A 13,344-nucleotide genomic window follows, 5' to 3' on the forward strand; every position below is an offset into this window, starting at 1 on the left:
TAGGCTCCATGTGTTTTTATTTTTTACAGATTTTTTCCTGTAATTGATATCTAGTCTCAAAGCGCTGTGGTCGGAAAAGATACTTGATACGACTTCAATTTTCTTAAATTTACCAAGGCTTGATTTGTGACCCAAGATATGATCTATCCTGGAGAATGTTCCATGAGCACTTGAGAAGAAAGTGTATTCTGTTGTTTTTGGGTGGAATGTCCTATAAATGTCTATTAAGTCCATCTTGCTTAATGTATCACTTAAAGCTTGTGTTTCCTTATTTATTTTCATTTTGGATGATCTGTCCATTGGTGAAAGTGGGATGTTAAAGTCCCCTACTGTGATTGTGCTACTGTCGATATCCCCTTTTATGGCTGTTAGTATTTGCCTTATGTATTGGGGTGCTCCTATGTTGGGTGCATAAAGATTTACAATTGTTATATCTTCTTGGATGGATCCCTTGATCATTATGTAGTGTCCTTCTTTGTCTCCTGTAATAGTCTTCATTTTAAAGTCTATTTTGTCTGATATGAGAATTGCTACTCCAGCTTTCTTTTGATTTCCATTTGCATGGAATATCTTTTTCCATCCCCTCACTTTCAGTCTGTATGTGTCCCTAGGTCTGAAGTGGGTCTCTTGTAGACAGCATATATACGGGTCTTGTTTTTGTATCCATTCAGCCAGTATGTGTCTCTTGGTTGGAGCATTTAATCCATTTACATTTAAGGTAGTTATTGATATGTATGTTCTATTATCATTTTCTTAACTGTTTTGGGTTTGTTATTGTAGGTCTTTCCCTTCTCTTGTGTTTCCTGCCTAGAGAAGTTCCTTTAGTATTTGTTGTAAAGCTGGTTTGGTGGTACTGAATTCTCTTAGCTTTTGCTTGTCTGTAAAGGTTTTAATTTCTCTGTCAAATCTGAATGAGATACTTGCTGGGTAGAGTAATCTTGGTTGTAGGTTTTTCCCTTTCATCCCTTTAAATATGTCCTGCCACTCCCTTCTGGCTTGCAGAGTTTCTGCTGAAAGATCAGCTGTTAACCTTATGGGGATTCCCTTCTGTGTGATTTGTTGTTATTCCCTTGCTGCTTTTAATATTTTTTCTTTGTATTTAATTTTTGATAGTTTGATTAATATGTGTCTTGGTGTGTTTTTCCTTGGATTTATCCTGTATGGGACTCTCTGTGCTTCCTGGAGTTGATTAACTATTTCCTTTCCTGTATTAGGGAAGTTTTCAACTATAATCTCTTCAAATATTTTCTCAGTCCCTTTCTTTTTCTCTTCTTCTTCTGGGACTGCTATAATTCAAATGTTGGTGCATTTAATGTTGTCCCAGAGGTCTCTGTGACTGTCCTCAATTCTTTTAATTCTTTTTTCTTTATTCTGCTCTGCAGTAGTTAATTCCACTATTTTATCTTCCAGGTCACTTATCCGTTCTTCTGCCTCAGTTATTCTGCTATTGATCCCTTCTAGAGAATTTTTAATTTCATTTATTCTGTTGTTCATCACTGTTTGTTTGCTCTTTAGTTCTTCTAGGTCCTTGTTAAACGTTTCTTTTATTTCCTCCACTCTATTTCCAAGATTTTGGATCATCTTTACTATCATTATTCTGAATTCTGAATTCTTTTTCAGGTAGACTGCCTATTTCCTCTTCATTTGTCAGGTCTGGTGGGTTTTTACTTTGCTCCTTCATCTGCTGTGTGTTTCTCTGTGTTCTCATTTTGCTTTACTTACTGTGTTTGGGGTCTCCTTTTCGCAGGCTGCAGGTTCGTAGTTCCCGTTGTTTTTGGTGTCTGTCCCCAGTGGCTAAGGTTGATTCAGTGGGTTGTGTAGGCTTCCTAGTGGAGGGGACTAGTGCCTGTGTTCAGGTGGATGAGGCTGGGTCTTGTCTTTCTGGTGGGCACATCCACGTCTGGTGGTGTGTTTTCGGGTGTCTGTGACCTTATTATGATTTTAGGCAGCCTCTCTGCTAATGGGTGGGGTTGTGTTCCTGTCTTGCTAGGTGTTTGGCATAGGGTGTCCAGCACTGTAGCTTGCTGGTCATCGAGTGGAGCTGGGTCTTGGCGTTGTGATGGAGACCTCTGGGAGATTTTCGCCATTTGATATTATGTGAAGCTGGGAGGTCTCTTGTGGACCAGTGTCCTGAACTTGGCTCTCCCACCTCAGAAGCACAGCACTGATGCTTGGCTGGAGCACCTAGAGCCTGTAGCTTAGAGACCTCTTTAAATCTTCCAAAGCGCTTTCACAAGAAGGTGCTGTCACAGCTCAGGGGTCTAAAACCCCAGACTCAGCAGCCAGCACCCGGGGTGCATCCTCCAGTCATTGCTGCTGAATCATTCCCGTCATCCTCCCAGTATTTTCTAATTCAGTGTTTGCAGTGAGTTTATAGACCGTAACTACTGTGAAGAACAATAATTAACTGCATATTTTTGTATCTCCAGGGCCTGAAGAATGTAAATCTCTATGCATGTTTATTTAGTGGAATAGTCAGTAGCTACTAAATATTTGCCAAGTCAGTGAAACCTAGGGATGTGTGACAAGGTGTAGAACAGGGAAGAGCGCTGTTAGGCCACAGCTTGGGGTCTGTTTGTTGGTTGGGGCAGTCACTGCACGTCACGGAGGCCCTGTGCAACTAGCCGGGTGACTCCTCCCCAGCGAGGCAAGGGGCCAGTCCCGAACACAGCACAGACCCAGGGTAGTCAGGTGGAAATGAGCTGGAATGAAGGGGCTGGACTCCTGTTTGGTTCTGCTACTACTGGAATGTATAACTTAGGGAGAATAATTTGACCTCACTCCATCTCACTTTTCGTATAAGCAAAATGAGGCAGTTGGGCTAGGTTACTGTTTAAGGCCTGGTGAATATGTGAAAAGAGGGAGCTGGCACTTTCTGGGATGCAAAGAAAGCTTAAACCCCACATCATATTCTTTCCATAATTCCCAAATGCAGAAATACAGATAATCACAGATGTTTCAGTGTATGAATTCTGCCTTCAACTGAATGCCACCTTGTTGTGACAATCTCGTTGACAAGTTCTGTAGAACATGTGTTCTGATCATACCTTTTGACACAAGAAAGAATCGCTTCTGCAGTCCTCTTGGCAAGATCTGTGTGGTGCTTTCAGTCATATTCAACTTGAAGTTTGTAGTTCAGGTCAAATGAAATATTTTCAAAGCTCAATATGTATCCCAAAACAGCAATAAATCACTCAGAAAGTTATGTGCTCATTTGCCCATGGCTTCAAATTACTGAGTTAGCCAGCTGAGGGCACATATTATGGTTTTTCACCATATGATTTTTTTTTATTTCTGGTGTTCTGATCATCCAGTAATTAGTGGATACAGATGAAATTACAAGCTGCTGCCACTGCCTCAGATGGTCAGGTTTTCAGGATGACAACTCCCAGCTCCTCTGGAGTTGACATAAATATTATGGAAGCAAAAAATTACAGTCATTTACAGGGAAATCATGTGTTTAATTGCCAAGTGAAGCAGAGGAAAAATAGCAGAAGCACACATCATGTATCAGTTAATGTGAGTGCATTATTGCATGTTGCAAAGGGGTCTAAAAGGACTTTTCAATAGCAAAGTGAAAACAAACCTATTATAAAAAATGCCATCTGCACAGTGGTTAGGAATCCGCCTGCCAATGCAGGAGACACAGGTTGGAGCCCTGGTCTGGGAAGATCCCACATTCCACGGTGCAACTAAGCCCACGTGCCACAACTACTGAGCTTGTGCTCTAGAGTCCATGAGCCACGACTACTGAGCCCGTGCGCCTAGAGCCCGTGCTCTGCAACAAGAGAAGCCACCGCAATGAGAAGCCCGTGCACTGCAATGAAGAGTAGCCCCTGCTTGCCGAAACTAGAGAAAGCCCACGCACGGCAACAAAGACCCAATGCAGCCAAAAAAAAAAAAAAAAAAAAAAAAGCTGGCTCATTTCCTTTAAAAATAGTCCCTGCATTCCAAAAGCTGATAATAGTGAATGGAAATAACTGCAGAGTACAAATGGACATTGGCTGATGGAGGGAGACTTAATGTTAAGGATTAGTTGCTACTGAAATCAACATGGAGAGGAATGTTCCGCAGACACATTTTGTGCAGATATTTCAGTGTTTGCTGCAGATGGCACTTTAACACAGCATGAGACGCCTCAGATCCTACACACAGGGGGATTATTTTGATAATTCATTTCAAGCTCAGACTTTACTTGTAAAAATTTATTTGTAAATAAATATTATTTATACAAATTTTATTGATTTTCTGTTTTCCCATTTTGTTATTTGGTAGACTTGTCATCATGGGAAAGATAATTGATAACCATGTAAGATTTTATAGGGGGCCAAAAATTAATCTAACTTGGAAATACTGTTATATTTCTGTATTGGAAACCAATCAGCACAACCAATCACCAATCACAATCACAGAAAACTTAAACCAAGTAATATGGCACATGTTTTATTCCTCTTTTTAAATTACATGTAAAATTGGGGACTTCATCTATTATTTTAAAACCAAAGATAAAAAACTCTCATGGGTTCTATCTATCATTGCCAAGCAATCAACACAGTATAGTGGTTAAGGTCACGAACTCTGGAATCAGATTCTATGGTTTTAATTTCTGTTCTGCCACTTACCAACATGTGACCTTGGGCAAGTTTTACATTTATATATACCTCAGTATCTTCATCTATAAAATAGAGATAATATCAGTACCTACCTCATAGGTGTTGAGAATTACATGAGACCATATGCATGAAGCAGTTAGTTTGATCTCGGGCATGTATGAAATGCTCAAGAAGTGTAAGTTCTCACCATTATTTAAGTAGCAGCTGCAAAAACATCCAGCCAGAAGCTAAGTGGTGACATTCTCTGTTATTTAACAATTTTTAGGCAAGATGATTAAAAGGGCTGTTATATTATGAGGGTCTATTACTGTCCTATTATTTTATTTAATCTCCACAATAAATCTATAATGTAGGTTTCATCATCTCATTTTATAGGTGAAGAAACTGAGATTAATTGAGGCTAACAATCATGTCTTTTGAAACAAAATAATAAGTAGGGCTTGTTGAGTGATGGCTATGTGCCAGGCATTGTTAAATCACTTTCAACTGTAGTCACTCAATTCTCACAACATTCTAGGAGGTAAGTATTCTTAATATCAATATATGCATAGGAAGGAACATAGACACAGGAAGATTAAGTAACTGGTACAAGAGCACATAATTAAAAAGTGTCAGAAGTCAGATTTTGTTCCATCAGTTTAATTTCAGAATCCTTGTTCTCAACCACTATGCTGAAAGAAAAGAAAAAGGATTCACAGCCACGTAAAAAAGTTACTTATAATAAGTAATAAAAGAAATAAATGATAGACATGTGGGCAAAGTATATAAACAGACAATTTACAATGGAAGAAATAACAAATGGCCAATATATCCATATGATATTGCCATTGCCAATTTCTCTAAAAAAGACACAAATTAACATTATAAAGATATATGATTTTTCACCCATCAGATTTGCAAAATATGAAAAGATTGATACTGCTGTTGATATAAACTCTATAAAAGTCAATTCAGTGGGACCTGTAAAAAATGGGAAATGCACATACTCTGATCTAGCAATTTAACTTATAGAAATATATTTTAAAGAAATATTGATGTTCATTGTATTGCTATTTGTAATAGTGAAAAATTGAAAACACCCACAGTATATCAACGGAATGTTTTTGATAAACTGTAGATTTTTCATGCTGTGGAATATTATGTAGCATTCAAAATACAAGAATGAAGTAGATCTATATGAAATGTTATATAAAGAAATCTACCACATTCTGTTCATGGTAAAAATCAAGTTGCATTATGTTATATATTTGGTATAATTATTTTTTGTGTAAAAAACCTATTCATTTACCTTCTATATTTGTATATTTATAGAAAAAAGACTGGAAAGAAATACATAAAATATTAATGTTATTTCTTAGGAGTATTCATGGATGGAAATTTATAACAGGAGAAAGATTTTGATTTTACTTAACACTTTAGTATTATTTAATATATACTATAATGATATAATATATAATATATATTATAATGATCATATCCCATCGTAATGTAAAGAATAAAGTAAAAGTATAATGTAAAAATAAAATAAAAAAGAAAAAAGAAAGTAAGAACTATATCAAAGTTACAGAGCTCATAAATGGCAGATGTATAATTCAAACCAAGCTTGTGTGACTCCAAAGTTGTCTGTCTTCTCCACTTTTACAGTCTCTAGGATAACAGAGCATTATTGAACATTGCTCCTGCTTTTCTATATATTATGTGAAATTATTTATAATTTGCTTTCCTAGAGAGTTATATGTTACAACTTGTCAAGAAGGAGAGGAGACTTTGTTTTCCAGCTTATTTTTTTTTAAATATATTTATTTGGCTCTGCTAGGTCTTAGTTGCGGCAGGTGGGCTCCTTAGTTGCAGCTCGTGGGCTCCTTAGTTGTGGAATGTGAACTCTTAGTTGTGGTATGCATGTGGGATCTAGTTCCCCGCCCAGGGATCGAACCCAGGCCCCCTGCATTGGGAGCACGGAGTCTTAACCACTGCGCCACCAGGGAAGTCCCTGTCCAGCTTATTTTTATTCCTAGATTCTTATCAGATCTTGATCATGCAGTGGAATGGAACAGGGTAAAGCTTTTTAATGAAGGCTGAAACAGTTCTGCTTCTTTCTTTTGTACACTTGTGTAGCGACGAGTTTATAGACCTTCAGTAAGTACTCACCTGTACTTTGCCTCAATTTATGAATGATAAATCGGGGTAATAATTCTCATTATGGCTTCTTCACAAGGACAAAGACAGTAGTGTAATAGGATATTAAAATGGAAGTGTCAACTAAGACCATATGGTGAAGGATATTGGATGTTATGGGTTGAATTGTTCCCCCTGCCCCATTCACATGCTGAAGTCCTAACCTCAGGACCTCAGAATGTGATCTTATGTGATGAATTACAGGTTCAAGTAGATAAACTTTACTACTTGGTATATCAGTTGGAAAAGGTCATTTTATTTTTTTATTTTATTTATTTATTTTTTAACATCTTCATTGGAGTATAATTGCTTTACAATGGTGTGTTAGTTTATGCTGTATAACAGAGTGAATCAGCTATACGTATACATTTATCCCCTTATCCACCCCCTCTTGCATCTCCCTCCCACCCTCCCTATCCCGCCCCTCTAGGTGGTCACAAAGTACCGAGCTGATCTCCCTGTGCTATGCGGCTGCTTCCCACTAGCTATCTATTTTACATTCGGTAGTGTATATATGTCCATGCCACTCTCTCACTTCGTCCCAGCTTACCCTTCCCTGTCCCTGTATCCTCAAGTCCATTCTCTACGCCTGCGTCTTTATTCCTGTCTTGCCCCTAGGTTCTTCAGAACCATTTTTTTTCTTTTTTTTTTAGATTCTACATATATGTGAGACTGAGAAGGGAGCACACAGGAGATCTGACATCTGGACAGTCCAGTTTGAGGCTCAGTGCTGGATGCACACTTGGAAGGAGACAAGAAGCGGAGTGAGCAGTTCAAGTCAGAGTTCATTTGTGCGTAACGGAAAACTCTGACCCCAGCTCAGAGGAGGAATCCGGCTGCAAGGAAACTCAGAGAAGCTGAGGCTTTCGGGGAAGTCCCCACGGGGTGGTCTCCATGCACTGAGGAGATGGGCTTGGCTTGGCTAAAAGGTGCGTGCAGGAGAGGAGGGTCGTGAGAAATACAGTTGAACAGTTGAGAGACGGGACCACTGGGCTTTGAAAGCCAGACAGGAGGAGTCAGAACTCAGTTCATCAGGAAATGGAAAGCTGTTGCTGAAGGGAGGACCATGAAGAAGGTTAGGAAGCGAAATATTAGCTGAGTGTGGGTTAGAGAGACTGTCAGCAGGGAGACTCTGCAGGAACCACTCTGGGTTTTTATAGGATCTAGAGAACTGGCTAGGTTTAAAAGACTTAAAATTTTTGCCAGTGTTTCAGGAATTTGGGACATTGTTTTAATATGAAAATATTATGCTATTTTAAAATATGAGGCAGCACAGTGTGGTGATTAAAAGAAGGGACTCTGAAACCAAACTGCTTAGGTATATATTGTGCTTCACTGCTTCCTAGCTGTGTGACCCCAACCGGCTGTTTAACCTCTCTGTGCCTCAAAAATGGTGCCTTGTCAGTAAAATCAGGAAAATATCTGCTAAGATAGTTCTGAGAATTAAATAAACTAATGTTCACGAAGTGCTTAGAACCTTTGCCTAGGGCTTATTAAGTACTATTTAAGTGTTTGTTAAATAAATATAAATAAATGACTCTTTTCCTAGGTTTGGGAAACAGATGCCTTTTCTTCCTACTTAAGGAAGGGTGCTGGAGGGCTTCTTTGGTGGAAAGATGACATTCTCTAATCATCATGGGATAGGGATGGCTTTGTGGTCACCATTTTGGATCCAAGGCCTAGAAGCCAGTAACAGACTGAGTCTTATTCTAGGACCAAAAACCTGAACACCTAAACCTGTGGTAATTCTTACGGCCTGGATTTTCATCTCTCCACAGCTCCTCCCTTAATCCCTGGAGCAAGGTCTTTCTGTGTGGCTGACCTGGATTTTACGGCAGCTGCACTTACCTGGACAAAGTGTGAAGCCCCACCCACGGAGACACAAGGCGTCTCTGGTCAGTAGGGACTGGGAGGCCCCGGACGGCCTGGCCCTGTGGGTGGCATGGACTTTGGGTGAGGCGGCATCTGCACAGGGCCTGACACCTGGAGAAGGGAAGGCGTGACCTGGGGTCATCCAACACTGAGCCTGGTGAGGAACACTTTCTCTCTAATTTTAATTATATTAATTTTCACATGTTACTTAAACCTAAATTGTTATTATCAAAAATGAGAGAGAGGAAAGAATCCTCCATTATACTTTCTGGCCTTGTGGATGTCAGATGTTTATACTTTCTTTTCATCTTTGTTTAATTTTCTAGTCTTTTAGCTAAGAGCTAATGGTGAAAAAAAAGGTTTCTCCATTGGTCTTTTCTCAAATCTTAGAAAGAAAGAGAGATGGGAGGACAGTTACAGATGCCTGATTTGAGAATCATTTAAAGGCAAGACTTTAAACGGGGATGGCGCAAGCAGATGGCAGGGGAGGCTCTGGCTGAGGCCACGTGGAGAGGCTGTGTCTAAGGGCTGGCAGTCAACTTGGGTTTTCAAAGAAGCATAGTTTTCAGAAAACTGAGGCTCAGTTACTCACTGGTTGTGTGACTTTGGGCAAGTTACTTACACTTCAGAAGCTCAGTTTTCTTCTGAATGAAATGGGGTCACTAAGTACTACCTGCTCATAAATGTAGTCATGAGGATTAAGTGGTAACATGCTTATGAAGTGCTTAACACGAGCCTGGCACAGAATAAAGCTCAGTGAATACTAGCGGGATGCATGAATGAATGAATGGATTCGTGTGCATTGGTGCACAGTCCTGAAAGGTCATGGCAAAGCTGGCAATGTAGCGTCACTGCCTAATTTTTGTCTACTTGTTTGACTCTTACCCAGTACACTTAATTTAAAAATACAAATCACGATTTAATGATGTATGTAAGTCAAATCCTTATGCTGTATACCTTAAACTTATACAGTGTTGTATGTCAATTATATCTTAATAAAAACTGGAAGAAAAAAAAAGAAATGCAAATTTTATTTTATTATTTTTTAGATTTGTTTTCTTTTTTGAAATTTTGTTTTATATTGGAGTATAGTTGATTTACAATGTGTTAGTTTCAGGTGTACAGCAAAGTGATTAATTTATACATATACAGATATCTATTCTTTTTCAAATTCTTTTCCCATTTAGGTTATTACAGAATTTGACTAGAGTTCCCTGTGCTATATGTAGGTCCTTGTTGATTATCTATTTCATATATAGTAGTGTGCATATGTTAATCCCAAACTCCTAATATATCCCTTCCCCCCACCTTTCCCCTTTGATAACCGTAAATTTGTTTTCTAAGTCTGTGAGTCTGTTTCTGTTTTGTAAATAAGTTCATTTGTATCTTTTTTTTTTAGATTCCACATATAAGCAATATCGTATTATATTTGTCTTTCTCTGTCTGACTTACTTCACTTAGTATGATCATCTCTAAGTCCATCCATGTTGCTGAAATGGCATTATTTCATTCTTTTTTATGGCTGAGTAATATTCCATTGTATGTATGTACCACATCTTCTTTATCCATTCCTCTGTTGATGGACATTTAGGTTGCTTCCGTGTCTTGGCTATTGTAAACAGTGCTGCAGTGAACATTGGGGTGTGTGTATCTTTTCTTTTTTTTTTTTCATCTTCATTAGATTATAATTGCTTTACAATGTTGTGTTAGTTTCTGCTGTACAACAAAGTGAGTCAACTATATGTATACCTGCATCCCCTCCCTCTTGGACCTCCCTCCCACCCTCCCCATCCCACCCCTCTAGGTCATCACAGAGCACCGAGCTGATCTCCCTTTGCTATACAACAGCTTCCCACTAGCTATCTATTTTACACATGGTAGTGTATATATGTCAATGCTACTCTCTCAGTTCGTCCCACCCTCCCCTTCCCCACTGTGTCCACAAGTCCGTTCTTGTCTGCATCTCTATTCCTGCTTCGAATTATGGTTTTCTCTGGATATATGCCAGGAGTGGGATTGCAGGATCACATGGTAGCTCTACTTTTAGTTTTTTAAGGAACCTCCATACTGTTCTCCATAGTGGTTGTACCAATTTACATTCCCACCAGCAGTGTAGGAGGGTTCCCTTTTCTCCACACCCTCTCCAGCATTTATTGCTTGTAGACTTTTTGATAATGGCCATTCTGACTGGTGTGAGGTGATTTGATTTGCAAGGAAATGCAAGTTAAAAAAAAAGGACAAAGGACTTGAATAGACATTTCTCTGAAGAAGACATACAGGTGGTCAACAAGTACATGAAAAGGTGCTCAGCGTCACTGATTATCAAGGAAATACAAATGAAACACAATGAGATATCACCTCATACCTGGTAGAATGGCTATTGTCAGAAAGATAGGTGATAACAAAGTGCTGGGAAGGATGTGGAAAAAAGAGTAAATTGATACAGCCATTATGCAAAACAGTATAGAGGTTCCTCAAAATAAAATTAAAAATAGAACTACCATATGATCCAGCAATTCCACTTCTAGGTATATGTCCAAAGGAAATGAAATCACTATCTTGACGAGATATCTGCACTTCCATATGCATTGCAGCCTTATTCACTATAGCCAAGACATGGAAACAACTTAAGTGCCCACCGATGAAGAAAATGGGCGAGTCCGAGGGCGCGGGCTTGGACCCAGGAGCCCCAGCGCAGGAGTCCGCGCACTGCCCATGGACTCGCCGGGGGACCCCGAAGGCCCACGCCCCCCGGAAGGTGATGGCCCTCCAGGAGGTGCAAGGGAGACATCCAGGCGGCTTTCAAGAGAACAGATTTTTGTACTGATATCAGCAGCTTCCATTAACTTAGGTTCCATGATGTGCTATTCTATCCTTGGACCTTTTTTCCCCAAGGAGGGTCTATGGATAATGGCACAGACTTGAAGGAATAACCCTTAGAGAATCCACCTGGAATCTGGAGGTTGGTGAGGCTGAAAAGAAAGGAGCCAGCAATACAGTTATTGGTATGATCTTTGGATGTTATGCTTTGTTTGACTTGCTGGCTTCTTTGGTATTTGGAAAATATCTTGCACATATTGGAGCAAAATTTATGTTTGTAGCAGGAATGTTTGTCTCAGGAGGAGTTACAGTTCTCTTTGGTGTCTTGGACCAAGTTCCAGAAGGACCCGTGTTTATTGCTATGTGTTTTCTAGTGAGAATAACTGATGCAATCAGTTTTGCTGCAGCAATAACCGCATCTTGTTCTATCCTTGCAAAGGCTTTTCCAAATAACGTGGCTACAGTAATGGGAAGTCTTGAGAGTTTTTCTGGACTGGGTCTGGTACTAGGGCCTCCTTTGGGTGGCTTCTTGTATCAGTCCTTTGGCTACGAGGTGCCTTTCATTCTGCTGGGATGCATAGTTCTGCTGATGGTTCCCCTCAACATGTGTATTTTACCTAATTATGAGTCTGATCCAGGGAAACACTCATTCTGGAAACTCATCATTTTACCCAAGGTTGCCTTTATATCCTTCATCATTACCTCACTCAGCTCAGGTTTTGGCTTCCTTGATCCTACGCTGTCACTCTTTGTTTTGGAGAAGTGAAAATGGATTTGAAGAAGGATTAAGTACCTTGGGACTGGTGTCAGGTCTTTTTGGTGCATTGTGGTCAGTTGGGTGAGAAGCTATTGAATTTCATTCACACCTGTAAGTTGGAAAGTGCTATCTCCAGTTTACAGATGAAGAAATTCAGACACTGAGAGTGCTTTTCTAGGACCAACGCTGGGGGGATTTCTGTATGAGAAAATTGGTTTTGAATGGGCAGCTGCTCTACAGGGTCTCTGGGCTCTGACAAGTGGACTAGTGATGGGCTTGTTTTATCTATTGGAGCATTCAAGGAGAAGAAGGAGATCTAAACTTCAAAATATCCTCGGCACAGAGGAGGAACGGACTGCTCTCTTGCCTGATGAAACGTAGCCTTACGTTAGGAATCCCTACTGATACGGGGCTGGGAGATGGATGCTCCTGGCCTTGAACTTCATTGCTGGAAGGATTTTCCTAATTTTTACACACAAAACTCCATGAACTCCACACCAGCATCCTGAAATTGTTAACATAGTTTTGGATGATCCTGTGTTGGGCTGCACATACTGTTGTCCTGAAGAGCTGGCCTGCTGAACCAGCCGTATTTGAAACCTTAAGTATGCGAAGAGTTGTTGAAAATCAACAAAAGTTTTTGGTTTTGAGTGACCAGACTTGGCCCTGAGGCTGTTACTGACTCTAGGTGTCCTGTTTCCTCTGTTTACTTTTTATTCTGAGGGCACTGATTCTGTGACTGTACCCCTTTTATTAACAGGGAAAGAAATGAATTGATTTGATATGCTTAAAAATAATATAAAGATAACTCAAAATATACAGAATAATTACTGTGAAATCAGTTTTAAAAATATTTGCTTTCTCTGTGTCCTAAGATTTTTTTGTTTTTGTTCAAAAGGCAAAATTCCAGCCTACCATGGAAAAACTCTATTGCATACCCTGGCCATCAGCTCTTCTAAAACTTTTGTTTGTGTGAAAGATACAAGAATAATATTACTTAACACTTCCAAAAAAAAAAAAAAAGAAAAGAAAATGGTATATGTATACAATGGAATATTATTCAGCCATAAAAAAGAGGGAAACCCTGCCATTTGTAACAACATGGAC

General features: G+C 39.5%; 1 protein-coding gene across 1 annotated transcript; it reads left to right on the top strand.

Annotated features, from left to right (window-relative positions):
* Positions 1 to 11,375: 11,375 nt before the first annotated feature.
* On the top strand, positions 11,376 to 12,246 carry LOC118906736 (MFS-type transporter SLC18B1-like). Its single transcript, XM_036874302.1, has 2 exons — positions 11,376 to 11,559; positions 11,633 to 12,246. The coding sequence occupies exons 1-2, from the start codon at positions 11,376 to 11,378 to the stop codon at positions 12,244 to 12,246; spliced, it is 798 nt and encodes a 265-aa protein (XP_036730197.1).
* Positions 12,247 to 13,344: the final 1,098 nt, after the last annotated feature.

The sequence above is a fragment of the Balaenoptera musculus genome, chromosome 14, assembly GCF_009873245.2.
Source record: "Balaenoptera musculus isolate JJ_BM4_2016_0621 chromosome 14, mBalMus1.pri.v3, whole genome shotgun sequence".
NCBI classification, from domain to species: Eukaryota; Metazoa; Chordata; class Mammalia; order Artiodactyla; family Balaenopteridae; genus Balaenoptera; species Balaenoptera musculus.